This window comes from Miniopterus natalensis, chromosome 4 (assembly GCF_054644295.1).
Source record: "Miniopterus natalensis isolate mMinNat1 chromosome 4, mMinNat1.hap1, whole genome shotgun sequence".
NCBI classification, from domain to species: Eukaryota; Metazoa; Chordata; class Mammalia; order Chiroptera; family Miniopteridae; genus Miniopterus; species Miniopterus natalensis.
The window spans coordinates 66,795,930-66,823,807 of record NC_142084.1 but is presented as its reverse complement, the minus strand read 5'-3'; the positions used below and the strand labels follow the sequence as shown (position 1 = coordinate 66,823,807).

General features: G+C 51.0%; 3 protein-coding genes across 4 annotated transcripts; 1 reads left to right on the top strand and 2 right to left on the bottom strand.

The window, feature by feature from the left end:
- Positions 1-1,808: 1,808 nt before the first annotated feature.
- PIN1 (peptidylprolyl cis/trans isomerase, NIMA-interacting 1) lies at positions 1,809-12,896 on the bottom strand. 2 transcript variants are annotated; one of them, XM_016207964.2, is made up of 4 exons: positions 12,838-12,896; positions 10,736-10,948; positions 3,283-3,393; positions 1,809-2,426 (listed from the first exon to the last, which is right to left on the bottom strand). In XM_016207964.2, exons 1-4 carry the CDS (start codon positions 12,893-12,895, stop codon positions 2,317-2,319), a joined length of 492 nt encoding a protein of 163 aa, XP_016063450.1. In that variant the 5' UTR covers position 12,896; the 3' UTR covers positions 1,809-2,316. The 2 variants fall into 2 exon arrangements, with proteins under 2 accessions (XP_016063450.1, XP_016063449.2); XM_016207963.2 differs by lacking the exon at positions 1,809-2,426 and having other exon boundaries at positions 2,597-3,393.
- A 5,371-nt stretch (positions 12,897-18,267) lies between these two features.
- On the bottom strand, positions 18,268-19,671 carry UBL5 (ubiquitin like 5). The gene is made up of 5 exons (XM_016207850.2): positions 19,590-19,671; positions 19,261-19,327; positions 19,013-19,096; positions 18,854-18,891; positions 18,268-18,431 (listed from the first exon to the last, which is right to left on the bottom strand). The coding sequence occupies exons 2-5, from the start codon at positions 19,314-19,316 to the stop codon at positions 18,388-18,390; spliced, it is 222 nt and encodes a 73-aa protein (XP_016063336.1). The 5' UTR covers positions 19,317-19,327; positions 19,590-19,671; the 3' UTR covers positions 18,268-18,387.
- Positions 19,672-22,345: 2,674 nt separating this feature from the next.
- FBXL12 (F-box and leucine rich repeat protein 12) lies at positions 22,346-25,018 on the top strand. Its single transcript, XM_016207851.2, has 3 exons — positions 22,346-22,632; positions 22,721-22,793; positions 23,625-25,018. The coding sequence occupies exons 1-3, from the start codon at positions 22,547-22,549 to the stop codon at positions 24,444-24,446; spliced, it is 981 nt and encodes a 326-aa protein (XP_016063337.2). The 5' UTR covers positions 22,346-22,546; the 3' UTR covers positions 24,447-25,018.
- Positions 25,019-27,878: the final 2,860 nt, after the last annotated feature.

The following is a 27,878-nucleotide window of genomic DNA, read 5'->3' as shown; positions in this document are numbered from 1 at the left end:
GTGAAGGAATCTAATGAATAATAAATGCGACTGCCTAATGCATTCATTTAAAACCAATTTTTAAAGAAATGTTCAAGAAAAGCAATTAATTTCCATTTAAATTAACAAGTTTGACATGGAAAGGAATCGATTCCTGGATAGACATGCTGAAAGGCACTTTGCTCTGAGATGAGGGGACCCAAACTGGCCCTGCCCTGTGGCCACAGAAGCCTTCACTGGTGCACAGGGGAGAGTGGGCACCAGTCAGCTGGGATGAAGTTTGGCTGCAGGGGAGACTACACTGTTGTCACCAGCCTGAAGGCCTGGGATTTATGACCCCACTTCTGGGCAGCAGGGGGCAGGGGGAATGTGGAGCAGGTGAGGAAAGCCACAGCTACCGAATCATGAATCAGCCTGACATTGAGTGGGCTCTGGGGACATGTTTATCTAACAGTGATGTTCTTTTGTGTTTGTGTTTTGGCTGCTGCACAGCTAGACAATGGGGAGGGGGTCACACCCAGAGGGGGGAGTACTCCCAGGGTCGCACTGGACATATACCTAGAGACAACTAGGGTTACACAGCCACATGCACACTTGAGACATGGATGCCCACAGTGACAGAGAGTGCCACAAAGACCACTTTCGTGCCAGCCAGAACAGGAAAATACACACCCCTCTGCTAGGCAGATTTTAGCCACCTGGGAGTCCATGGACACCTCCTCTGGGCCTTTGGTGTTGAAAGTGCCCATTCTCCAGAGGCCCTTCGCCTTGAAGCAGAACTCTGCAAACCCTCCTGCCCCACAAGCACTCATTTCTGATCCTTCCCAGAGTAACCACTGGGCCAGGAGAGGGGTGATTGCTCCGCGGATCCCACAGAACTGTTGACGCAAATAATGGGGCTGTTGCTGCCTGCCTTGTGGCCCCCACAGGCGATGGAAGATTCTGTCAGAAGGTGCAGCCAACTAGCCAGCTCTCCCCAGCCCATTAGAGCTGAAATTCATTAAACCTAATGACAAATGTTCGAGTAGGGGCAGAGAGGAATTGCTCCAGAAACCTGCCAGACTGGTCTGCGAGGTGACCGAGACTCAGGCCTTCCCTCTGATGCGGGCTGGTCCCATTAAGGGGGGTGGCAGAGTGGGAAAAACCACCTAACAGGCCCGTAAACCCCCAGAATGAACTGAGCTCCCAGCCCAGGCCCTGATGCGGGGGCAGCTGTCAGGAAAGGATGGAGAGCTGGTAGGCCACACCCACAGTCCCACCCTAAGAGGAGGGAGAGCCCAGCACCTCCCCCTATCTGCGACAGGGATCCCCTCAGCTCCAAGACACCCCCCTCCCCCCATGTTCCTGTGCAGGGCCTCCCCAGCACCTGCAGAGGTGGCAGGACCCAGGCACAGCCTGCCAGAAGAGCTTGTGGTGTGACAGGGAAGTGGGCACCAGGGTGCTGGGCATGATTCATTCTAACCGGGGTGGCCTGTGTGCGGGGGGCGGGCACGTACAGGGAGCACCCAGGGCAGAGGGCTTAAATCTGGTCTCCAAGGATCCCCTGAAGATCTCCAGCTCCACCTGACCTGCTGAATCAGCTGTGGGGGTCAAGGCAGGGTCCCTGCATTCTAGAATACCCAGGTCTGAGGACCACTGGCACTGACCAGTGCCCTGAAGTCTAGTGCTGGGATGAACTCCTGGATGTCTTCAGGCCCAGAATAGGGAGGCTTCTCAGGGAGGAAAGGCAGCCTGGACAATGGGACACCAGGGGAGGCAGGAGAGGACTGCTCTCCCGACAGTGGCCCCCTCACCTCGGCAGAGAGGAAATGAGACACAGGACAGCAGAGCAGTGGTTCCAGGTTTAATGGAGGTGCGGAGGGTGCTGCACTGCCGCTCAGAGGGCTCCAAGGCAGCAGCAGCCTGGGCCCCACACAGAGCATTTGCTTTTTGCAATTTAACAGAGGAACATGGCATAACCAGAAACAACATAAGGCCCTCCTACCCCCATCCTGGACACAGGACAGCTCAGCTAACTAGGCTTTCCCTTTGGGACAGGTCACCCCCATCCCCTGGGTCTGGGGGCTCTGGGAGCCTCCTTACACCACTGCCCTTCCATGTCAATTCCAAAAGAAGAGGGAATCTGGCGGGGACAGCCCCTACCTGGGGCAGACAAGGAGCCCCTAATGGTGCAGAGCCCTTCTTCTAGCCATTTTGGGAACAATAAATACTGTGTGACATCAGCAGGGAGAGGTGCCCATGCTCGGCTTGGGGCAGTAAGCAGGGTCTGCAGGCCCAGCCACCCCGCCCACCCCACCCTGCCCCACCCCACAGGCCAGGCCTGGGCCACCTGCCCCCTCACTCCGTGCGCAGGATGATGTGGATGCCGGAATCCGTGAACACGGGCCCACTCATCTCCCCTGTCCGAAGGGCAAAGGAGGCATCTTCAAATGGCTTTTGCATTTGACCTGGGGAAACGTAAAGGATAATGTGTGGGGGTCAAGACCTGGCAGAAGCTTGGACCAGGCAGGTTGGCCAGATGGGGCTCCAGCCTGTACCCAGCCTCGCAACTCATCTGTCACTCGGTTTATGGCCCTGTCACACTGCTGAGCAGCCCAGCTGGAGGTGGGAAGGCCATTAAAGAGGCCCCAGGAAGCCTGAGGACAGCATGAGGGATGTCAGGCAGAGCTACTGTTGCTGCTGCGTGCTTAGAGATGCATTTCAGTGATGAATTCTCCCTGAGCCTAGTTCCCGGCCCCTGCCACATCTGTCCTGTCTGCCCCATCTGCCTCCTGGGGTGAGTGGCAGCTCCTTGTTGGTTACCCCATACCTCTCACCCCATCCTGGGCATCTTGGGGATGGAGGGGAAGGAGGGAAAGAGGAGGAGGTGGTGGTGACCTGGTCTCCTCTGGTCTTCTCTTCCCACTGCCCTAGCCAGACAGCCCTAAACTTGGGGCTGCTGATCCAACCCATCCTCCCCTCACCCCACCAGTAAGGGTAGAGCAGAGGATTATGGAAGACTACCCTGGGGCTCTCAGGGGCCCCTGCCTTATACCTCCCAACGGGAGGAGAGGCAAACTGTAGCCTGGTGGGCCTGTGATGGGGAAAAATGTGCAAAGAAATACAGAATGACTCCCCAACCCAAGAAGGCTCTGCAGTCACCCCTGCCCTCCTCCACCAGCAAGGCAGCCTCTGAAGCCTGAGGGACTGTGCTGCCACCTGGTGGACTCTGAAGGCCTGTGCGGCAGGGGCCTTCCCGCCCATCCTCTAAGGCTGGTGGGCCAGAGGTCCCCCAGGGCTTGGTGGTGCCCGTTATCCGCGCACCTCTGCTGAAGGCACCCAGGTCTCCCCTGGCCTTGGCCGAGCTGCAGTCACTGAACTGTGAAGCCAGAGATTCAAAGTCCTCCTCTCCTGATTTGATCTTCTGGATGTAGCCTGTGGAAACACATAACATAAGGCACACAGGAGACCATGTCAGGGGCAGGATGAGACAGGGCAGAGGACTCCAAAGGAGGGTGGCACATCACCTGGAATGGAGCTGTGTCACCTCTGCTCTACTTGCGTATACACACACACACACACACACGCAAGCACATGTAAATACTCGCCACCCCTACATGCTAACACACATCCACAAATGCCTTCTCCCTGCACACACATGCACACAATCACACCTAGAGTCATAGGAGTCCACGAAGTGGTGCCTTCCACACGCACATGCACTGTTACTCTGCAGTAACCCCAACAGTCATGTTGGTCTAACACCCCATTCCTAAACTCCTGCTCCCTCTATCACTCTCCCCCACTCCACACAAATATAATATAAACTTAGCATTATCTCTTCCCACCTCCTGCACATACTGTGAGAAAATCTACCCTCAGGCCCCACTGGGGAGGATAGCAGGAAACAGGAGAGACAAAGAGGGATGCTGGAATCTAGGGCCCCCTAAGGAGTCACCAGGATAGTGGTGGGAAAGTTTTCTAGAAGCTTCTCTAGGAGAAAGGCAGGAGGCCAGGGAGTGAGCCCAGCTCTGCCATGGGAGCTGGCCAAGTCCTCAACTGTGAACCTTAGGTGTCCTATCTGTTAAAAATTGGGGGAAGGCCCGGGCAGCTCACTGGGGTGTCATGAAGAGACCTCAGGAAAGGACATGTGTCACTCCCACGGACTATGGCCTCAGAGGCAGCCAACATGGCTATCCTCCCAGCTGCCCCAACAGGGTGTGTTGGCAGAGCACCAGATTCTCTGTGCAGCCCAAACTGTCCCCAACAGGTTCCAATTTCCTCTGGGTGGAGAGGGAGGCTGGGGCTGACAGAATGAAGGAAAGGATGACTAAGAAAAAGGGATCCCAGCAGAGGGCGCCACAGGGCAGCAACAAGCATCAGTGTGACTGGCTTTGGGAATCAGCACAGAGGACCCTGTGTGTATAGATAGGGAGCCACCAGTTGCTCTTTTGAGTCCAGCCAGGAGCTCTTGGAGCCAGAACCTGTCTTTCCCTCCCTGAAATGCGTGTCCTGCTCCAACCAGCTGTCCTGCACATGAATGGATGTCCCTGCCAGTTTCCTCCCTGTACCCACAGGCTCAGCCACAAGGTGGGCTCCCAGGAGATCTGGCCCCAGACCTCCACTCAGCCTGGCCACCATGGCCATCCTGACATCCACTCTCCTAAGGGCATTCTCCCTGAGGCCTCTCGGGGTGCCCAGGACCACATACCCACCTACCTTAGCAATAGGGCACCAGCCCATGTCAGATGGGTTACCCTGTCACACCTGCCAGGGAGTTTCCTGCGCACCACTGTGATGCTTCGACCCCCGCTCCTGTCTGACCTAAACAAGGCTGTGACACACCTGCCTGGTACCTGTCTGAGCACCACAGGGACACTACTGAATAACCTATCTGCTACCCTGAGACCCAGACACCCAGTCAGGGCCATCTGCCTGATGCTGGGCTGCTGCAAACTTCACCAGGTCCATCAGCCTCAGATTCCTGTTTGACCTCAAAGTCACTGTAACCTATCTGCCATGGGCCGCAGTTAAATTGGCATAAGTATGACTATATTCTTATCACCTGTCTCACCATACATCACAGCAGCAACTGCAGTGTTGTTATCTCATCTGCTGGATGCTCTCAGGGCCATCCTGGTCACTCTTGTCTTTGAGTCTGAATTGCCTGAGTCTGAATTGTTAAGTCATTTGCCAGTAGACTAGTGATACCCTACACAGTGCTGGCAGAGAACTTGAGAAATGTCACTTGCTGTCACCATTCTCCCTTTTGTGTAGGTTGCATGTCCTGTGATGAGGCTGTCCCTACTTCTCCCTGATCTTCCTCACTGGGATACCTCTGTCTGGTCTGGCCACCACCGTGATGTGCTATTTGCTTAGCAAGACTCATCGATGTGACAAGCTCCACTTGCTATGGCCTGCCAGGAATGGTGGCTTCTGCCCACAATGCCCTGGTGTGGTCAGAACACCCCCCTGGGGATGATGGATGGTGCCTCTGTGCCAGGTGCATCCATAGGTGATGTCACTAGGATATCCCTCCTTCTCCTCTCCCTGTACTTCCAGGTATCTCCTTGCCCTCACCCTTGCAGCACCAAGGTTCCTCCTCCTCTCTCTTCTGTCTGGACTTCAATTTGCCAGCCCAGGAATCCTGAGCACTCAGTGCACCAACCCATTCATATGGCATAACTGGTCTGGTCACTGTGGCTCAGTGGTTGAGTGTCGACCCATGCACCAAGAGGTCACCGGTTCAATTCCCTGTCCTGGCACATGCCCAGGTTGTAGGCTTGATCCCCAGTAGGGGAGGGGCATACAGGAGGCAGCTGATCAATGTTGATGTTTCTGTCTCATCAATGTTTCTATCTCTCTCTCCCCCTTTCCCTTCCTCTCTCTATAAAATCAATAAAAACATATTTTTAAAAAAGGGGAAAAAAGAGGCACAACTGTGCCTTTCTAGAGGCTGACCTTTAGGGAAGGGTCTGGTCTTGGCCACAAGCCAAGATGCAAGGGAACCTTCAGGCCCCTGTGTCCCCTCAGCTCAGTCTTTTACCTCCCTGATGTCCCTCCCAGTCCTGCTCTGCTTCTCTGCTCCCTCAGCCCCAGCTACCTGCCACCTCGATGGTGTCCATAATGGTGCATAATGCTACTCTTGCTTAGGCGTCTCTTCCCACCTAAAGCTTGCCTGCTGTCTCCTGGTCTCACCTGGGAGCCTTCCATAAGACCCTGCTCTGTGAGGTGCCTCCCTAGGCCTTGCATTTAACACTGTCCTGTTTGTGCATCTGTGGCCTGCCTCATACTGGGAGGACAGGGGCTGGGTCAGCCTTGCTCACTGCTGTGTCCCCAGCACCTGGCACTGTATACAGAACAGATGTTCACTAATGGTGAAGGAATTCATAAATAAATGAGACAGAAACAGGCCACAGGGAAGGAGGGAGAGGGATCCACCACTGGGCTCTGTAGGCAGAAATGCAGGAATCTCATGCTTTTTCTGTGAACCTCAGGTCCAAATGCTAAAGAGGAGCAGAAAAGAAGTACAAACCAGTCCGGCTCCCCCCTGGCCTTTCCCAGCAATGTCCTGGCCTCACCTGTGTCAACACCAGTCACCATGACAGCACTCATCCAGCGCCCATCCAACCCTCATCCAACGGAGCTCCGGCTGGGACACTGAGAGCTAGTCAGACCATGGCGGCCTCTCAAGGAGCTCCCAGTCTGGAGCAGGCACCTTCCACCTGCTTCGGGGAGTTCAGGAACTCCTGAAACAGGATGCACAACAGACCAGCATCTGCCTCTGCTGGCAGATCACAACATAGCCCCAAGGCTGGGGAGGGTAGACTCTGAACCTTAACTGCTGTGTTCAGATCCCAGATTTACTGCTCCTGAGCTCTGACCCTGGTGGGTGCCTTTCCCTTTTGGAGCCTCACTTTCCTGATCTATAAAATGGGCTAATTAGCAGCTCCCACCTTGGAGGGTTATTGTGAGGAGTAAAGAAGTTAGTGCTGGAGCAGGGCGTGGCCCAGAGCAAGCCCTTGACAGTGCAGTCAGTCCCCACAATACGGACTGAACTGTGTGCCTCCAATTCATGTATTGAAGCCCTGATCTCTGAATGTGACTGTGTTTGGAGATGGGTTTTACAGAAGTAATTAAGGTTAAATGAGGTCATGAGGGTGGGGCCTTGATCCAATAAGTAGTGTCCTTAGAAGAGACACCAGAGAGCTCCATCTCTCTCTTTCCAGATGGGCACGCACCAAGGAAAGGCAGTGTGATGACAGCAAAATTACCTAAGGGAAAGTGAGTGAACAAATGGGGTGGTCTCTGACCCTAAAAAGGTTTGGAGACAAACAAGGGAAGAAACTTGGTCGGGAGAAATGTGATAGGCTTAGTTCTGTCATTCCAGAAGTCCCAAGATCCAGCAGAAATGGCCCAGAGAAACCAGAGACCTAGCCTGAAGCCAGCAGGCTAGAAGTCACCAACCTAGGGTGGAAAGATTTGACCAAAAGCACTCATTGGCCTTCGCTCCTTGGCATGTGTATGTTTGGGGGGACTTCTGTTCACACCAGGCCTCCCTGGGACCCTCAGGCCCTGGGCATGCAGGGCAGAGGGATGGAGAGCAGGTGCGGAGGGCTTCTCCATGGCCTGGCCTCCTCATACAAGGACACTAGCAATTACAGGCAGCCAGTTCTCGGATCTCTGACAGCCCCTGGCCACAGCCCAGCAGCTGCAGAGGAGCCGACACTAAGAAAAGGAGCATCAGCAGAAAACTTGGATGCGCTGGTTCTCACTGCAGGTAGCTGCTACTGTCCCCTTGGGGCGATGGGGAGCACTGGCTCTAAATGGATACTGATGAGACTCCAGACCAGGCTGCCAGCTACAGAGTGTGCTGCCCAAATCCTCACCTCCTGATCACCTGGAACAAGCCCATGACAGGGGGAACACTCACTTTCATGGGAGAAAAAGGAGGCCCAAACGCTCCAAGCTCGCTGACATGGCACCACAGCCCGCATCTTGCTTCTCCCTCCGAACAACCTGAAGGAAGCCTGCTCCAACCCTATCTCAGTGTCTTAGGACACTGAGGCCAAAAGAGGGAAATCACTGCCCAAGGTCATCAGAGGGTCTGCCCGCTGAGCCCACCAGCCTCCCACATCCCTTCCCAGAGCTCTTCCCATGGGCCCAGAGCTCTTTCCATCTGCCTTGGGGAAGTAGCAGGGGCTGCCTGCGAGTAAAGACCTTGTCTTGACCTTGGCCCCCACCACACACTCCTAAATGACTGACGTCAAGGCTCCACCACCTAGACAGTAAGCACCAGACACTGAGCCCATTCCATTGGTCTACTGAGTACTCCCTGGATCTTCATGCCCACCTTGTCCCCATTTTACAGAAAAGGAAACAGAGGCTTTGAAAATGAAGACACTTGCTTAAGGCCACACAGCTGGCACCAGGATCGACCTCTGTGTGACTCCAGGTTGGGTCACACTGGTTCCGACTTTACCCCACCCCCGGCCATCTAATCCATCACCCATTCCTCTGGATTCTGCCTCCTAAATCTCTCTAGAATCTGTTCCACCCCTCCCACCCATCTCCAAGTTCACTTCACATCATCTCTAGCTACAATTCCTCCCAGAGCTTCCACCAGGTCCTCCAGCACAGGCGGGCATGCCCTACCTGTAAACCATAGTCTGCATCCACTTAAGGTGTCTCCAGGGTCCAGCTGCTTAGTGGAAACACAACCCCTGCCCCCCCCCAGGTTACCCTCCCCAAGACCAAAGCTGACTTCAGCACTCTCAGGCCCCCACCAGCGTCAGTCCCACCAGATATACATTCCATCCGAGAAGTGGGGGAGGCATCCTTACCTGCCACTTCCAGGCAGCCCTCACAGCCTGACAGTTTTCCTTCCAAGCCACAATGAGATCTTACTGTGCTCACCTGTCTTAGCCTCCTATCTTGTCAGGACTGTTCTAAGAGCTTCTGTCTCTGGCCTGGCTGCTCCGCTGAACCCAAGCGCTCTCTCAGTTGCCTCCCCAATGTCTCTTCCTCGGGCCCCCTCAGATTTAGTGAGTCCCTCCCCAGACGTACCTCTTCCCAAGTCCCCTCTACCAGCAGTTGTTCCTCTTGCCACTCAATCCCAAATGTCTGTTACCTCTTGCTCACTCTTGTGTGGTCCAGAAGCCTCAGAACAGGGACCACGTGAGCTGGGAGGAGGAGACATCACCTCAAGATATTCTCTGAGTTTTCCCCACCCACTACCTTCTTTACCCTGGGGCAGCCCAACAACCTCCCTACCCGTTCTCCATCACTCATAGCTGGTCCCAGCCAGCCTGGGCCCTGGACCTTCCGGCTTCCCTGGCCCTTCACCCTCCAGCCACACAGTTCTGAAAGCACAGCACTGCAGGGCCCCTCTCCGGTCAAACTTGGCCATGTTTCCTGTTATGACCAGGAAAGACTCCAACTCTTTGCTTCACTCTTGACCCTCCTCAACCTGGCAGGGACCTGCCCTTGAAGGATCTGGTCCCTCTTCAGCCCCCTGCTCAGCCTTCCAGAATTCTGTTTACAGTCTAGCCCCAGGCGTTTATTTCTGTCATTTCCTCTGCCAAGAATCCTTCTCACTTCCTACTGGTTCATGAAACAACGCTGTGAGTGCTAACATGGGCCAAGCTAACATGTGTGTTAGGTGGTGGGAATATAGTAGGGAAAGACACAGATCCAGTCCCTGATCTCACGAAGCTCAGAAGGCAAGCTTTCAAATCTGCCTTCAGGATTCTGTGCAAGAACTGAGATGCTCTCTACAATGCTATGAGGTATGAGGCTAACAGGTACCACTAATGGTGCAGACATCATATGGGGGAGGGGGTGTTGCATGTGTGTAAGTAATATCTTATAGGCCAAGCACTGGAACAAGTGATATGATACTTAAACAACAGCCAAGACTGACTGGGTACTCTTTGCCAGACTTGTGCTAATAACACCAATCACTATCACCGCTCGCAATTATAGAACATTTACTAGATGCCAGGTGCTGTTATTCGTGCTTTACTATATTAGGTCAGAGTCCTCACATCTACCCTATGAGGTGGGTCCTATTATCACACTAATTTTATAGGTGAGAGACTGAGGCTCAGAGATGCTAAGTAACTTGCTCAAGGTCACACAGCCAGGACCTGGCAGAGTCCAATGGGAACTTAGGCTGGATGGGCGTGAATGAGGGACCAGTTATATGGAGGAGCAACCACGGAGAGGTCTGGGGTCTCTGGTGGGAAAAGATGAGTGGGTGATTAAATCACACATGAGATCCAGACCAGCAATGTCCAACAGAACTTCTCGCAAGGACGTAAATGTTTTTACATCCTACCTGCGCTGTAGAAGGCAGCCACCAGCCACTAGTTGAAGTGTGACTAAAAAAACCAATCTTTAGTGTTACTTCATTTTAACTCATTTAAATGGACATAGCCATATGTAGGTAGTGGCAGCCATACTGGCCTGTTCTAGATCAGGGTTCTGCCAACAATGGCCCACAGGACAAAGCCTATTTTTTTTTCATCCTCACCTGAGGATATTTTTTCCATTGCTTTTCAGAGAGAGTGGAAGGGGGAGGGAGGGAGAGGAAATAATAGTTGGTCACGTGGGCCAGGCTCATTTTATGTACATGCACTTTGGTGTCAGCCAATGCCACACCCGACAGCTGAGCAAGCTGGGGTGTAGGGTCTAGTGTGATTTCTACAAGGCTTGTCCTGACGCTCTTCGGGAGAGGTACCCTCCCTCCCCCCAGATCGTCTCTAGCCCTGCTCACTGTTGATCAGCTCCAGGGCCTCTTCCTTGGTCCGGGTAATCTTCTCTTGCCTCCAAGACGAAGGCCGCCGTGACTGGCTGTGCTTGACCAGCAGGTGTGAGCAGCGGACCCTGGTGGGTTCCCCCTGTCCATTTTTGCCGCTCCCACTGTTGTTGCAGCTTGGCCGTTCCCATTGGCTGGCGTTAGTGATGTGATTGAAGTAGTATACCCTGCCTGGGGGAAGAGGAGGTGGGAATTCAGCTGGCACTGCTCATAGGACATCACCCTGAGGCCAGAATAAGGGACTGGCCTATGAGATGCCATGATTCAGCAAATCCACTGTGTGTCCACCACGTGATACAGGCCCTTAGGGAGCTAACATTCTAGATGGGGAGAGATCAGCACCAATCAAGCAAGTAAGAAAATTAGAAATGATAACTTCAGTCACTGATAACTTTGAATAACCCAGGGTGACAACAGAGAAGCCAGGGTAGGGGAGATGACGTGGTTCAAAGCATGCACTCAGCAGCTGGACCACCTATTCAAATCTGGCTCTGCCCCATACTCACTGTATGATCTACCTTCCCCAGGCCTCGGTCTTCTCACCTGTAAAATGGAGATGACAACAGTACCTGCCTGTTGGGTTACTTAAGGACTGAATGAGTTCACATCTGAAAAGTACTTAGGATAGCTCCTGGGACACATTAAGAGTGTGAGAGATACTATCTCCATTTTATAGATAACAAAACTAGGTAACGTTTCTTGAGTGTTTACTGTGCTCCAAGCACATTATGGAAGGAGGCAGGAACTGTACCCAGGAGTGTCAGATACCAAAGCTCTGCTCTTTCCCCCTACAATGTACTGTGGTACACAACGAAGGTCAAGCATTACTGGGGGCCAGATATTAACCAGGGACTGAGGAGCCTGGAGTGAACACAGCACACAAAAAATTTTAAGTGGGAGGGGCCCAGAGTTTGCCTGTGTTACATAGAGGACTTGTGCCCAGCACTGTGAAGGGCTGAATGTCACCCCGAGGAGGACTGTCAGGGGCGAGCCAAGCAGATATGGCAGAACTGGGGACTCAGAGTTGAGCAGAGCATCAGGTTATGCCACAGGTCACAGTCACAGGCCAGGGCTGGAGCAAAGTGAGAGCTGAGCCACTGATGGTCTATAAAACTGTGGTAATGGACTCTATCTCCTTGAAAAGTGGCAGTGGAGAGATAAGGCCACCAAACTACATGGGGGTTAATGTGGAGAGTCAATGACGATGCATGCAAAGTGCTCACCAGAATTATTACTGCGGCTATGATTAATATGGGCAGTGAAGGCAGTGGAATACAAGACGCAGTGCCTGCTTCTCTGCAGTTTGCAGAGACAAGGGCATGGGGCTCTGCAGTCAAACTGACTGGGTTCTAACCCAGCCTCAGCCCCCACCCCCTGTAAGGAATGACTTTGGTAAAGTTCCTTAAATTTTCTGGCCTCAGTTTCCTCACTTGCAAAATGGGGGTAATGACTGCCGACTTCCCAGAGTTGTGGCCATTCAGAGAAGTCACTTAAAACGATTGGCACAATGCTTACAGCTCATACAAGTGCCCTGTTGTTGACATTATTATGGATAAGCCTTAAATTGGACCCAAGAACAGAGGCTCAGCATTAGGTGTGGGTGGCAGGCGTGGTAGCAGGAGTAGGTTGTGCATCCCAGGCTGGGGTACACCCTAGGGCCACGCCCTAAGCACGGGCTTCGGGTGTCCTCCCCCAGAGGTGAACCCCCCCGGGACCAGCGGGGTGCAGAGGCGTTCCCCCGCGACGTCAGGTGCATTGGGCCGAAAGGTGCAGCCCGATCCGCAGGGCCAGGGGCCATCGCCCGGAGGAATGCCGTGGGATCACCAGCCCTTCACCGCCCCCCGCAGCGCGCTGGGCCTCCCGAGGCCCGTCCCAGACTGTTTTCTCCAGCTTCCCGGCTCCAAGCCTCAAAAGGGCGGGCCGAGCCGTTACCCGGACGACGCGGAGGAGCCAAGACCCCACCACCGGAATCAGGCGGCGCCACCGCGCCCGAGGGGCGAGCTCGAGCCTTGCTTCCGCAGACCCACGCGGCCCCGCCCCAGCCCGGACCCCCGCGGCACCTGAGCTGCGGCTCATGCGCTTCTCCCAACCAAGAGGCAGCTTCTCCTCGTCCGCCATCTTCCCTCCTGCAGCAGAGCCTGCTCCGCCTCCGCCTCACAGACTATTCCGCCCGCCCCCGCCCCCCGCCGCCGCCTCCTATTGGCTGGGCGTGCCTTGCACCGGGGCCTGCCGACGGCTCCCATTGGGCACCTTAACTGGACTTCTGGCTTTCTATTGGGCAAAAGCGAGAGTGGACGTATCCTCCCCACTTTTTATTACCTGGGCCCCGCCCCCTTCCTCTCCTCGTCCCCTAAGTGGTGAGGCAGGAATACGCTCCCGCCTTCTCAACGCCCTTTGGCAAGCTTCAAAGAAGTCCCGATCCCTCCTATGCGTCCTTAGCCACATAGCCTATCGGATTGGCTACTGCAGCAGCAATTCCTGTCTTCCTAACCCGTTTCCGGAGGGCCGCAGCCCCCCATACGGAAGTGTCCGGCTAGTGTGGAGGTAACGGCAGCCGACGAGGTGCTTGGGAGATGCGGCGCTGTCTCTGCTGTTGCCATAGTAACGCAGTTACCGTGGTGATGAGCAGCTAATAACCAGAAGCCTAAATTTGGCTTCTCCATCCTCCGTTTTCTCACCTCTTTCCTCCAGATGTCTAAGACTAACCCACCCCCTTTTGTTTTTTTGTGCAAAGCTAACCCTTTCCCTGTGCCACTGACCCAAACACTTTCCACTTACTCTGGCACCTACTCACTTCACTTATTCCCTCTCAAACTGGCTCTTGCCTCCATCCTGATGACTAATGGGTGTTGGCATTGCCACTCAGATGGGGACATAGGAGGAGGCGAGGGTGGCAGGATGATGAGTTCAATTTGAGTCAATTTAAAATGGAGTTGGCAGCGCCCATGGGACACTGAGGAGGTGGTTGGGGACCCAGGGCTGGAGATAGATATGGAAGTCAAAGACACTAACAGGGAAGAGTTCAATTACAGCTCATCTACCGCATGGGCCCTCATGTGACCGTTAAAAAGAAATGAGGCCCAGTGAAAAACAGGGAAACATGTTCACAAGAAAGTAGAGACAGGATGCGGTAGAAGGTAAGAGCACTCAAGAGCCAGATTGCTTGAGTTCAAAGCCTGGCTCTACCATTTGCTATGACCTTGAACAAATTACTTACTTAACCTCTGCATTTCAGCTTTCCCACTTACAAAATGAGAGTAAGAAATAAAACATATTTCATGCATACCTTTGATATAAAGCTTAAAGGAGTTCATTTATATAAAGCACTCAATACAGTGCCTGGCCCATACATAGCAGGGATGTATTTGCTGGGTGGAAAACAGCAAATCATAGTACAGCATAGCAATGATAGTATATAAAAAAGCATAACAAAAAAAACCAACAAATAAAATTACTTAATGACATCGTTTATGGAAATATATCAAAGAATTAAAAAAAGTATAAAAAAGCCGACGAGGCTGCTGAACAGTATCAATATTAGATAGTCTGTATAATTGTGTAAAAACTATAGGATTATATCACAGAAAATTTCTGGATTCAAATATGTTAATGACTACCACTGGTGATGCAGGTGAAGGAAGAAATGAGCAACTTAAATATGCCATTTTGATTTTTTTATGAGCACATATCATAATATTTTTTTAAAAGATAATTTTAGATTTAGGGCAGAGTTGCAAAAGTAATATAGAATATTTGAGTTTCATACACTCTTCATCCAGCCTTCCCTTGTATTAGTATCCTACAGATGGTAATAACAGAACAGAGGTTCTTAACTAGAGGTGATTTTGTTCCCCAGGGGACATTTGACAATGTCTTAAAACATTTTTGGTTGTCACAAATGGGGGGTTGGGGATGTCACTGGCAGTGGGTAGAAGCCAAGGATTCTGCTAAATATCCTCCAATGCAGTCCCCACAACAAAGAATTATCTGGCCCCGAATGCCACTAGTGCCAAAGCTGAGAAACTCTGCCACAGGATAATTATCAAAATTAAGAAATCAACATGGTGGGCAGGAACGGAATGGAGGGTGTCAATGGGGGAAAAAAGGGGACATCTGTAATACTTACAACAACAAAAAAGAAAAACAAATCAACATTGGTACAATACTATTAACTAGATTAGACTTGAATCTATATTGTCACATCTCCTTAGTCTCCTCCAACATGTGACAATTTTTAGGTCTTCCTTGTGTTGCACAATCCTGATACTTTTGGATAGTAGAATGGCCCCCATTCTGTTTTGTCATGATGGGGTTTGTCCGGCATTTTCTCATGATTACATTGAGGTTATACATTTTTGGGAAGGATACCACAGAGACAATATCTCAGTGCACCATACCTGGTATGCAATGTATTCCTGGTTGTATTAAGGTATCTATTGCTGCAATAACAAATTACCCCACATCTTAGTGGATTAACATTTATTTTCTCACAGCTTCTATGGGCAAGGAATCCAAGCATAGTTTAACTGGCGTCAGCAGGGGTGGCTGTGGTCTAATCTGAAGGCTTGACTGGGGCAGGATCTACTTCCAAGCTCTCTAGGGTGGCTGCTGGCAGGATTCAGTTGCTAACAGGATGTTTCTGAGGATTGCAGTTCTTTGCTGGATACTGGCTGGGGGCATCTCCATAATGCAGCTCACAACATAGCAGCTGGCTTTCACCAATGAACAAGTGGGCAAGCAAGACAGAAGCCAGTCTCTTTGCAACCTCATCTCAGAAGTGACATTCCATGACTTTTGCTATGTTCTATTTGTTAGAAGCTAGGACTAGCCTAAACTCAAGAGGAACGGATTACACAAAGGTGTGGATACACAAGGATGAGGAGATTAGGGGCCATCTTAGAGCCTGCCTACCAAACTTGCAGTATTAACTTTGATAACTTGGTTAAGGAAGTTTCTGAGCTTACTATTGTAATGAATAAATACTTTTGAGGAGATACTTTGTGAGATTGTGCCCTTTCAACATGCTTCCATCTTTTTTATTTGGGCACTTCCTACTTCCTGACACAAGATGTTCCATACTCAGCTTGTATTTTCCCTGCCCTACCTGTGGAACCAATCACTTCTCCAAGAATCCCTAGTTCCTTTCATTGGAGAATATTATTTAGAAACTAAGATCTGGGTGCTGGGCATCCTCATTGCTACTTGGGTGTCACTGCTTCTGGTCCCTCTAAGTGGAAAAAGCAAGGAAATATATGTATACACACATATCTGCATTTCTGCATGTGTATATACATAGTAAGTAAAAACCATGAGTCCACACTGATGCCACCAACTCTAATCCAGTCCCACAGGGTTCATTCTAACCACACCCTTCCACCCACCCCTGCCTCACTTTATTTCTAACTTCTTTCTCTAGCAGTGAGAAACCTGGCTCTCATTACCTACAATATATTTACCCATTTGTTCAACTGTGTGTGTGGATACGCATGTACAAAAGTTTCAGTATTGTTAGATCATATCCCTGTGAGGAACATATTTACCAACTAGAGTACAGTGCTTTTGTACACTTCCTTTTGTCTTCAGCCTTCCAGTATCCCGTCATATACTTTCCCAAACTTAGGTCAGCTTTCTTCCCCACCTTCTTCAGTGTGGTTATGTGATTTATTTGTAATACAAGCAGATTCATTTGATGGCCTGCATTCCATTTCTTCCTACATCCTTTCTGACAAATGAAGAGTCCTGCATCCACCACCACAAAAATCCCTCCATACTGCCCTTTTATGTAAAGAAAAAAATTTTTTTTAAAAGATTAATCAATAAAAATACTAATGAAAAAGAATGAAACATAATTTACATGGAAAGATATCAAAAGCATAAAAAAGCAAACTGCTGCATGGTATATGAATATTATAGAATGTATTAATTATCCCAACTGTATAACTATAGGTTGTATTTCAGAAAAAATGTCTGGATTCACTCAAATATGTTAACTGCTACTGGTGGGCAGGTGGTGTTAATATGAAACAATTTTTAACAAAACATTTAGATTTTTTTTACAAGCAGATATTAGCATAGTTATCTTTTAAAAATAAAACTGAAGTTTATACAAATGCACTGAAAAAGTCCTCACCTCAGAGAGAATGGGGTGAGAAGAGGGGTTTTACTTTTAGCATGTATTTTCTATGCTGATTTGAAATGATAAGGAATCACCCTGTCAAGGCTGTCCTGTGTTTATTTATTTTGCTTTACCTCAGGTCTTATACTTCTTTTTATATATTTTTTGTATTACATTTATTGGGGTGACATTGGTTAATAAAAAGGCTGTTATGTTTAGTTAAAAAAATTTTTAGTTTTTTTTTTTTTTTGACAGGCAAAGGGGAAGATTGAGCTCTCAGGGTAGGAAGAGCAAAGGTACTAGGAAACAGACATGTCTTACGGGTAGGAGGGAAGCCAAGAGGCAGGTAGGAAGGTGACTAATGGAGACCAAAGAGAAACCATTCTCAATGGACTACAGGCCAGCTGCATCCCAGGCAGCTGGCACGCATACCTCTCAAGAACCTTGGTGGTTAAGGGAAGGCAGAGGCTGGGAGGAGCTTGCAGGGAAAGGGAGGAGCAGTGGGCTAGACTTGACTGTATTTACATCCTGAGGATAGGGCAGGTCAATACAAAAGGGGAGAAAGAATGGAGCAAGGTTCTGGGTGAAGCTCCTGAGAAGGGCCCCAGAATACAGCTCTGGGAAAAGGACAGGGCCAAGGTCAACCTCAGGATCTGTGGCTAGGGGAACAGAGATGGGGTGTTTGGTATCCTGTCTACTCACACGGAGAAGAAAGCTGGAGATAGCAAGTAACACTATAGCAGACATCTTGCTGTTTTAACTGCATTATCTCATTGAGATGTGGGTATCATCATGGTACCCCATTTTAGAGGAGGAAACTGAAGATCAAAGAAGCTGACTTCCTCAAATCCCACTACTGATGATCAGTCAAAATTCAGCCTATGCCACAATGTTTTGCTCTGTCCACTAGGATTTCATAAGTGCCAGGAACTGTAGATGCTCAACCATGTTTTATCTCATCTACACTTCACAACACGACAATGAACTATCAGTTCCAGTTTGGAAAAGGAAATGAAGGCTTAGGGAGGTTAAGTAACTTGCCCAGGGTTACCGTTGATATGAGCTGGGATTCTACCCATAATCTGTCTGAATCCAGAACCTGTATTCCTAACTACTCCATCTATTATCCCTACCCAGAGGCCCCTTGGCCTATTAGGATGACAATAATCCCAGGATCTCTTGCCCTTCAGAAACCCATGGCAAGCTCCAGAGCTCTGGGCTTCCACACAGGGTCCCAGTCTCCCGGCTTCTCTGCCCTCACTGATCCAGTCAATCTTGAGCTCTTATTGGGCAGCTGGGCACTGAGAGTATAGTGACAACCAGATACCAACCTTCCCTCATTAGACAGCCCTCATTCAAAGACGACAATAATGAAGCTGCTTCTACATTTTTATTAACATGAATTTTTAAAAACAAGCATCCATACCAGTGTGGGGGGTGAGGGTGGGAGAAGAGGGAAGGGGAGGGGGGCAAGGCATGGGGAAGGAATTCTACTTTATTGGTAATAAAGCTCCAGGTTCATCCCATCATGGATTTCATCTGGAGTAAAGGTGTTAAGGAATCCTTACTGTGGGTTTGGTTCCCCACTCTTTCATCTCTCATAACTGGGACAGGGTGGCCTGAGGGATCAGGACCAAGGAATCCATTTTGGACTGGGTCATTTTGATTTGGAAAGAATACAAACTATAAAAAAAAGTTCATGCTCCTTTTGCACAGCAGACATGACCCAGTCTCACTCCACCCTGACCTCCTTGAAGTGTCTCCTAAGTCTCAAAATATGTTACCAGTCAACCACCCTCCTCCCCCAACAAAATAATTACATGGCCCCATTTTGTAAATGCTTATCACGTGCTACATACTAAATTAAACACTTTATGTACATAATCTCAGATAGGCTGTTTTGAACAAAGAACCAGGACACGGTGTGTAGACCCTTCCTCAAGAAATCACACAAAGGATACAGTCTCCCAGAGAAACGTGGTCCTTAAAAATCGTGTACCTATGGGATAGAAACCTTTCAGACAGAAACCTAAGGTGGTCTTCACCCTGGAGGCAAGCACTACCCCAACCCAAACCCTCTGGCACAGTCCTGTCCAGGCCCCAGCGGTCACTGCACTCACCACTTCTTTAATACGATCTTGTTCCAACGGGTACCCGTTTGGGCTGCGATGAGCTTCTTAAGGTCCCCGATGGTGTCATCGGTGCTGCACGCAGAGGAGTTAAGGAAAATGGTACGGGGTGCTAGGACGCAGAAAAGGGCTCTGCAGGGCTAAATGCACTCTGCCAGGACCCCACCCGCCCCTTCTACAACACAGGCTCTCAGGCCAAGCACCCCCCGGGCCACTGTCTCTCCGCCACCGGTGGATACTTGCACTTCACGCGGACTTTCTTCCCCAGACGGTCGTTGCAAACAACCTCGATCATTCTGTCTGGAGCTGCACAGGGCGGGGGTTGTGAGGCAGCAGAGTCAGGACGTCAGAGGCCTCCGAGACCCCCAGACCTCCGGGTGAGACGTACGCTCACCTCCCGCCCCCAGACCCGAGTCCTCCGCGACCCAAGTTCCGTGTCCCAGAGCCGCGTACCCCAGGCAACCGCCCCTCCCCCACTTCAGGTCGTCTCCCGCAGGCCCTTGGGCCGCCGATGGCCGGATCCCACCAGCTTTCTCCGACTCCGGACCGCTCCACCAGACCCCCTTACCTCGAACCGCCTAGAACCTGCCGACGCCACAACCTCGTCGCTCCGGAGCAAAGCTGGGGTCCGAGCAGACGCTGAGAACCGGAAGCGGAAGTGCGCAGCCTACAGCGTCCGCCCCTCCCTCGGTGCCACTTTACGCCTGGGGCGTATTTCGCGGTCGAAGCCCCCGCGTGGGCTAGCGGTCCTCAGGCGCGGCTTTGGGGTCGCCAGGGGAACGCTTGCGATCGGTGCGTGGGACCGAGTGGGGGTCCCGGCCCGTGAGGGTTGGGGGAGGGTCGTGGAGGGAGAGTCGGAGGTCAGGGGCCGGGGCGCAGCTCCTCGGTTGAGGCGCTGTTCGCTGTGGGGAGACACCGTCAGTTGGTGGGGACCCTAGAGGGGCGCGGGTGACATCGGGAGGGGTAGGTGACCTGCCGTTCCTGAGCCCGACGAAGCCTCTTACTGCAATTATGGGGATACGGGGAGGCGGGTGGAGCCCTCCAGCTATCATGTTCGGCCCCCAGCCTTCATTCGGGGCTGGGCCTCCCCGCTCACTATTGCTCCTGCCGCCTGGGGGCACCTGGGGTGCGGACTATAGTCAATAAGCGAAGGAACCGCCTGATCCTGGCCTAGGTACGAGCACTTATTAGAATGGACTTTGCAAGCTAATGGGCAACATGCAAAATCTTTCAGGTCTTTATCTTAAAGAAAGGTCGCTCCTGCCCTGAGGGGGGCACTTTGTAGATCTCAAACTTACCCTGTAGCCCCTGTATTGTAGGTCTGGTTCCCCAGGGCTGGTGAGACAGAGGACACCCCTCCCTAAGTTCTGTGGATGAAAAGGGGGTTCTAAGGAAAGTAACTTCATAGGGTGATGTGATCATAATTCCAAACTGGGAGGTCATGGTGGGTTGCTTGTTCCAAACATATGATGTTCTTGTAAAAGTTTTATCTTTGCTTAAGGCCAGTCCTGTCCATTGTTTCTGTGCATCTAGGTTATCATGCTTTTGTAATAAGCTTCACTACCATCAAGAGAGCACATAATATTGTTAACTATCATATAATCCAATCCTTGCCTTGCTTTCTCTCATCTCCATGTAGGTTCCCTCTAATTTCAAATGCATAAAAGCTTCAAAACTGTTATTCTCTGGAGCATTTCAGATCTTGCCTCCCAGCATGTGTCGTCAGTTTGGCTCATATAAACTCTTATAAAAATTCTCTACAGGTTTGGATGTTTCTTACCACGACATCACCAGATGGAATTGCTGAGGCTTTTTCCATGTTTGGTTTTTGGTATTTTCCCAGATTATCTACAATGAACATATATTACTTTTGTAATTAGGGGTAGGGGAGTAAATTTTTTTGAAAAGTTCTGATTTCTCAATGTTTGATCAAAGATAGCTCAAGTACAGGATCTTGATGCCGAGTTATGCGCTGGGGGAGAATTGAAAGGGGTAGGGAGTGCTTTTGAAAGGGGAGGAAAATAAAGTTTGGGATTGCTGGGGTCTTGGGCTTCATGGGGAGTGGTGAGGATCTTGGCAGGGGGAGGGCTGGCTGCCAGCTCCCAGCGGGCTAATGGGAAGTCCCAGAGCTAGACTGCCAATGCTACAGACACTTCCCTGAACCCAGGTGAAAGGGGGAGGGGCATCAGGAGACATGACACTACACCTTAGTGACCATCCCCACATCCTGGTAATTATAATTTGGAAGTTTCACTTGCACTGGAGGCTAACGTTGCCTTTAGCTCAAAACAATCTGCATACCACAGAGGCACATCTTGGGGTGACTCATTCTGAACCCTCACAATGCATATACATACATACAAATGCATGAACATACGTACATATGTAAAAGAATGCTTAGCTCCAACAATTGTGGTGAATCTGGAAGCAGCCTAACTGAAAATGTTTCAATAAACCTCACTTTCCTTATGAATTGCTATTTTAAAAATGAGTGGTATTTGATGAGATTGTCAACAGCCTCTGTGGGAACAATTTGTCACTATCAATAAAAATGAAAAATTCAACACGCCCTTTAACAAGTTATTTCACTTCTACAAATTTATCCTCGTGCATATGCATCAAAAAGCAGTTAAGCCAGCCGGTATGGTTCAGTGGTTGAGCATCGACCTATAAACTAAGGGGTCACTAATTCCATTCTGGGTCAGAGCACAAGCCCGGGTTGCGGGGTGGGCTCATCCCCAGTAGGGGGCGTGCAGGAGGCAGCCAGTCGGTGATGTTTCTCTCTCATCAACGTTTCTATCTCTCGATCTCTAAAAATCAATAAAAACATTTTTTAAAAAAAAGCACCGTTAAGTATTAAAGCGTAGAAGCCTCGCTCTCCACCACGTCCTCCGCGGGCAACTCTGACCCCAGGCCTCCTCACTGCCTCAGCTGCGCCTTCCCAGCCTGACCTTGGTCCCCAGCCCCGCCTCCCAAGACTCGTCTTGATTTGCTCCCTGGCCGCCTCACCTCCCCCAGCTACGCCCCCGGGCCTCTAGTCACTGCCCCAGCTACGCCTTCCGGGCTTGGTCCCCGCCCCCGCCTCGCCCCGCCCCGCCCCTGAGTATCGGCACCGCCCTTAAGCCCGCCCCTGACGTCGTCACCGCCCCAGCCACGCCCCCGGCGTCCTCACCGCCCCAGCCACGCCCCCGGCGTCGTCTCTGCCCCAGCCACGCCCCTTGCGCCATCACCGCCCTAACCACGCCCCCTGTATCGTCACCGCCCCAGCCACGCCCCCTGCGTCACCGCCCCAGCCACGCCCTCCGAACTTAGTTCTGGTTTGCTGCGGCTTTCTGCGCGTCAGAGCCGGGTCTGCGGCGGGGATCGGGCCGCGCTCCCTCAGACCGAAAGCTGAAACTCTCCACCGGCTACCGGAGGCCGTGGCTACCTCCCTGCTGGCACCCCCACTACCCCCGCCTCCTGGGGCGCTGCCAGGGCAAGCCCGGGAGTCCCTTTAGCCACAGTGGACATGCGTGTCGGCGGATCATGGCCGCTCTTTCGGACCTGCCGGACTCGCTCGTACTGGAGATCTTCTCTTACCTCCCGGTGCGGGACCGGATTCGCCTCTCCAGGTGCGGTCTCGCCCCACGGTGGGGGCGGGGTGGGGGGCCAAGGGCCGGGCAGGGTCGGGGTTGTTCTAACCGCGGTCTCCCTCCTCAGGGTCTGTCGCCGTTGGAAGAGGCTGGTGGACGACCGGTGGCTGTGGCGACACGTGGACCTGACCGTCTGCCGGGTAAGTGCGCTGGGCCGGGCGCGCCTGGGCCGCGCTCGCGGCCGGACCTCCAGGACCCGCCTTCCCAGCCGGATTCCGAGCCAAGGCAGACGGGGCGCGTCCTGGCCGCGTCGCTGACCTGCTTCTCTGCGACCCGCACATACACAAAACCTCCTCTAAATCCACCGAAACACAAAACAAAGAGAAAAATCAGGACATGTGAAAATGTACCTGGAAAAGAACTGAAAACCACAGTCAATTAAATCAAGTTGGAGTACAAGGCAGCCTTGCTTCTGAAATCTGTGTGTGGGTTTTGTTTTTGTTTTTTTAGTGAAAATGTACATGCAGTGAAATGCACAGTGCTATCAGTTGTTTGTTTTCTACTAAGTCTAACTTCCTAGGGTTAATTTTTGACAGCTTTCGCTCTTACCAGGCTGTGATTTTTTTTTAAAGCCTACATCTAATGTACCCTGGGCAGTTTTAGCCTTTTTCAGTTTTCTTTTACACTGCTTATTTCTTTCCATGGTGGTCATTAACAAAGGAATAAAAACCCGAGTGGACTGCTTTGCTTTCTTACTTACTCCAGAACATAATGAGAATCCACTCTGTTGCTAAAGACAGATCTGTTATGATCTCTTTCCTTGCTTTTGTTCAAATCTGGGAGTCAGAGTGGTGGGGTTAAACTTTCGTTACTCCCAGAGAGGTGTCCTTTCTGGTGAGGCTGGAGATGGAAGGACAATTCCAGGGGAGCAGCAGAACCTCCCCTGGGGCTTGCCTGACTTCAGACAGGTGGGGACCTTGAAAGATCCCCTGTATCTCTCACCTAGTCACCCCTATCTTTGGTTCTTACAGATGCGGCCTAAAATCATGTGGCACCTCCTACGCCGGTACATGGCATCCAGACTCCATTCCCTGCGGCTGGGTGGCTACCTGTCTTCAGGTTCCCAGACTCCCCAATTGTCTCCAGCCCTGATGAGGGCCCTGGGCCAGAAGTGCCCCAACCTCCAGCGTCTCTGCCTGCATGGTGCTGACCTCAGCATGGTGCCAGTCACCAGCCTGCCTTCCACCCTGAGGACCCTGGAGCTGCATAGCTGTGAAATTTCCATGGCCTGGCTCCTCAAGGGGCAGTACCCCACTGTGCTGCCCCTGCTCGAGTGCATCGTGCTGGACCGTGTCCCTGCCTTTCGGGATGAGCACCTACAGGGCCTGACACACTTCCAGTCCCTGCGTTCACTGGTGCTGGGTGGCACCTACCGGGTGACTGAGACTGGGCTGGATGCAAGCCTGCAGGAGCTGAGCTATCTGCAGAGGCTGGAGGTGCTGGGTTGTACCTTCTCAGCGGACAGCACCCTCCTGGCCATCAGCCGCCACCTCCGAGATGTGCGGAAGATCCGGCTGACCATCACGGGGCTCTCTGCCCGTGGCCTATCTGCCCTGGAGGGAATGCCAGCCCTGGAGAGTCTGTGCCTGCAGGCCCCGCACATCACCCTGGAAATGCTTTCCCTGGCTGAAATAATCTCCTGCTGCCTCACCATGCCCAAGCTAAGGGTCCTTGAGCTGCAGGGGCTAGAGTGGGACGGTCAGGAGGTAGAGAGGATCCTGTGCCAGGGCTTGCCCCACTGTCTGGTCATCATCAGGGCCTGCCCCAAAGAGTCTATGGATTGGTGGATATGATTCACCACCTGTCTCTAAGAGCCATCTCAGTTTTCATTAACGAGCAAGCCATCTGAGCAGCACCTTGCAGATGGCAGGTAATTAGGCTAGAGGGGCCTGAAGGCCAAAGATAGAGAGAAATGAGGCCTTGGCACCGCCAGACAATGGGAATTGTTTGTCAGTTGTATGGATTCTGTGACATCAGCCAGCTGGTCCCCAGATCTGGAAATGGGGAAGACTACATTTACCTCATGGTTATGTTGCAAAGCCTTATACTTGACCCAACCCAAGAAGGTCCTCAATGAAGGGTCATTCTCAGGGCAGTCCTCAGGAACAGGATGGATGCAGAAGGGTGTGGTTAGGAGGTAGGGGGACCTGAGGAGCCAGGGCCCCTGGAAGAGCTGTCTACATGTGTACCATCACACCTACACCACTAATTTTCCTACATGAGTGGAGGAGACACAGAAAGTACAGGTGTGACTTGTCTTTGGTGATCAAAATAATGAAAGTTCTAAACTATTTTTTTATATTTCCCAAGTTTTCCACAATCTATATTATTTTGCTATTAAAGAAAATTACTCATTTTTTCAAAACATTCAGTTTATTCATTGGACAAACATTTCTAAGCCCCTGCAATTTTGCAGGCACTGTCCTAGGTGCCGGGTTATATCAGTGAACCAAATGCACAAGACCTGAGAAAACAGGGTGATAAACAGGCGAGCACATCCATGGAACCGTTTCAGAAATGGAGACAATAAGCCAGGGTCACTTGATGGAGGTGCAGGTTTCGTAGAGCAGGTCTGAGCCAAGACATGAGAGGAGAGGACGAACCAGCCCTGGGAAGTGCTGGGGAAGGTGGAAAAGCAAAGATGCTGAGCTGGGAGTGACCTTGGCATTTTCCAGGAACCAAGCAAAGGTCTGTGTGGTTGGGGGAACAAGGGGTGAGCAATAGGGAGTGAAGGGGTGAGGTTGGACAGGGCCTCACAGATGGCTCAGGTTTTAGGGGCTCTGCTTCCTGCGTTTTGAGTCTGAACCACTTGAAAGGTGCAGGTGGCAGACATAGTGATCATGGGCACCAACCCGCAAGGTGAGCGTTACTTCTGATCTGAGCTGGGTAGGAGAGCTCTGTGGGCTCACCACCTGCCCCATCAGCTGGTGTGCCTGCTCTGTGGTGGGCAGAGCTAGGGGAGAGTAGGGGAGAGAAAAGGGGCTGAGCTGGGTACTCTTGGTTCCTTATTGGCCATGGTTCGGGTCTACTGGTCCCACACTGTGACAAACCTGGCAGTTCCAGCTTGGCCGGGGGGGGGGGGGGGGGGGGGGGGGGGGAACGACACGACTAGGTTGATCCAGGCTGAGGCATGGGGGACTGGAGAAGTGTCAGGCAGGGAAATGAGGTATGTCTGGAGATCTGGGGTCCATTGCCGGGAGTATGATGGGAGGGTCAACACCAGTCCTGGGCTGAGCCCTGCTGGTCCTGGAGGTGGACTGCAGATGCCCCACCTGGAGCAGCTCCAGGGGAAAAAGCTTCCTTTCACTCTGCCTTTCCAGTAGAAATGGAGAAGCAGATGTGAAATTCAAGGCAGTGGCACACATGTAAACGTTTAACAGACAGTGTTAGCAGGTGGTGGTTGGGAAGTCCTGATTTGTAGCATTTGTAGAGTATGCAGACTTCTGTGGTATAAATACTGTCATCATGGCTGGTTTCAAGCTGCCAACAGTTTAACAACTGATTCACAAAATTCCTGAAAGTTTAGAAATTGGTTCTCCTGAGCTGCCATGAGCACAGCACTGGTGAGAGGTCTCTCTTCTAGAGGACTCTGCCTTAGGGATCCCTTCCCTGGCTTAGCTTTCAGGAGTGGTGGGGTTATGGGACATCAGACAGAGCTCTTCCCCTCTTTGGATCCCCCACCCCTAACCATTGCCTTCTCCCAGATAAGAGTCTGCAGGTTTAAGAATACCCTCCCGTGGGAAATAGTGAAATTACTTATTTAAGCATGTAATGCAACATCTGAAATCTACTAGAGTCCCGTTTGCACTTATACTCTAGCCTTCCCGAACCAACCCACCATTACCACCAAAAAAAGAAAACACCACACGCACAAAAACACCTGGAATTTGTTTCAATCAAGGATAGTGACAGACAGGAAGAAAACTGTCTTTGAAAAATGAGTTTATTACATACAATTCCCAAAAGAAGGGGGCACACCATGCCACACAGGGCCACACGGGAGGAGCACCAGAATTGGTCAGACTGAGGGGAAAGCATGGCAGAGCCTTTATTATGACTTTTGTGGGAAGGAATGGGCAAGGCAGGGTAGGCAAGCTGAGCAAGCTTAGAATTGGCTAGTTTGAATAACTGCAGTGGTCCTGGGGTGGTCCCTTGTGTGTTACCTGGTCCTGGGGTGATTTAGGGCAGAGGGCAGATTGGTTTAGAGTGGGAGAGTTAAAGGAGGTGGCTGAGTTGGTTGGTTTGCATTTTAAAGGTGTGCTCAAAGGCAAGTTGTTTGCTGCCTCTAGCAATTACCTGACCCTTGGAGGGGTGATCCTTCCCCAGGTTTGCAAGGCCCTAAGATGTCAAAGCATCATAAAATATAGGAAATTTAAAAACCATGATTAATACTCCCTCCAATAAAACTTAAGGACGATCATAATAGCTGACATTTATTGTTTATTTTATGTCAGGAACTGTGGTTAGTCCGTCACGCATGGGCTCCTACAGGCAGCCCAACGAGGAAGGTACAGAGGAAGAAACAGAAAAGTTACCCAAAGTGACACAGCTGTTAAAATAGCAGAACTCAAGGAATCTTATTCCACAATCTTAACCATTGTGCGAAGTTATCTCGACATGTAACAGCATCTGAAAGGACGGCTCAGTAACTGTGCCCATTAACTAAAAACTAGACATATAAGCTATTTTTACAGCTTTATTGAGGCATAATTAACGTATAATAAACTGTACATATTTGAATAATTTTATGACGTTTGCCATATATATACACTCATGAAACCATTGCCACAATCAAGATGACAAACATATCCATTATCCTCCCAAATTTCCTGTGGGCCCTGGTAACTCTCCCTCCCTCTACCTATGTCCCCAGGCAACCACTAATCTGCTTTTTAAAAACTTTTTAGAAAATTTATTTGAGAGAGAGACAAAGAGAGAGCGGGAGATTTGTCGCTCCACTTATTTATGCATTCATTGGTTGATTCTTATATGTGCCCTGACCAGGGACTGAACCCACAATCTTGGTGTATTCGAATGATGCTCTAACCAACTGAGCTACCGGGCCGGGCTCACTAATTTGTTTTCTGTCACTAAAGAATATTTTGCTTTTCTAAACATTTTATGTGAATGAGTCATAGAGTATATATTTTTTGTGCATAGGGGGACCAATCTTGTTTTTCACTTGGCATAGTGATTTTGAGACTCATACGGGTTGCAGTAGGGAT

Coding starts and splice junctions, on each gene's coding strand:
- PIN1 (XM_016207963.2), bottom strand. CDS start 12,895: ATGGCGGACGAGGAGAAGCTGCCTCTTGGTTGGGAGAAGCGCATGAGC. Junction 10,949..12,837: donor GCGCATGAGCCGCAGCTCAG/GTGCCGCGGGGG, acceptor CTCTTCCCCCAG/GCAGGGTATACTACTTCAAT. Junction 3,394..10,735: donor GGCCCTGGAGCTGATCAACA/GTGAGCAGGGCT, acceptor GTGTTTCCACAG/GCTACATCCAGAAGATCAAA.
- UBL5 (XM_016207850.2), bottom strand. CDS start 19,316: ATGATCGAGGTTGTTTGCAACGACCGTCTGGGGAAGAAAGTCCGCGTG. Junction 18,892..19,012: donor AAGATCGTATTAAAGAAGTG/GTGAGTGCAGTG, acceptor TCTATCCCATAG/GTACACGATTTTTAAGGACC. Junction 18,432..18,853: donor CCACGTTTCTCTGGGAGACT/GTATCCTTTGTG, acceptor CCTTTACTCCAG/ATGAAATCCATGATGGGATG.
- FBXL12 (XM_016207851.2), top strand. CDS start 22,547: ATGGCCGCTCTTTCGGACCTGCCGGACTCGCTCGTACTGGAGATCTTC. Junction 22,633..22,720: donor GACCGGATTCGCCTCTCCAG/GTGCGGTCTCGC, acceptor CTCCCTCCTCAG/GGTCTGTCGCCGTTGGAAGA. Junction 22,794..23,624: donor TGGACCTGACCGTCTGCCGG/GTAAGTGCGCTG, acceptor TGGTTCTTACAG/ATGCGGCCTAAAATCATGTG.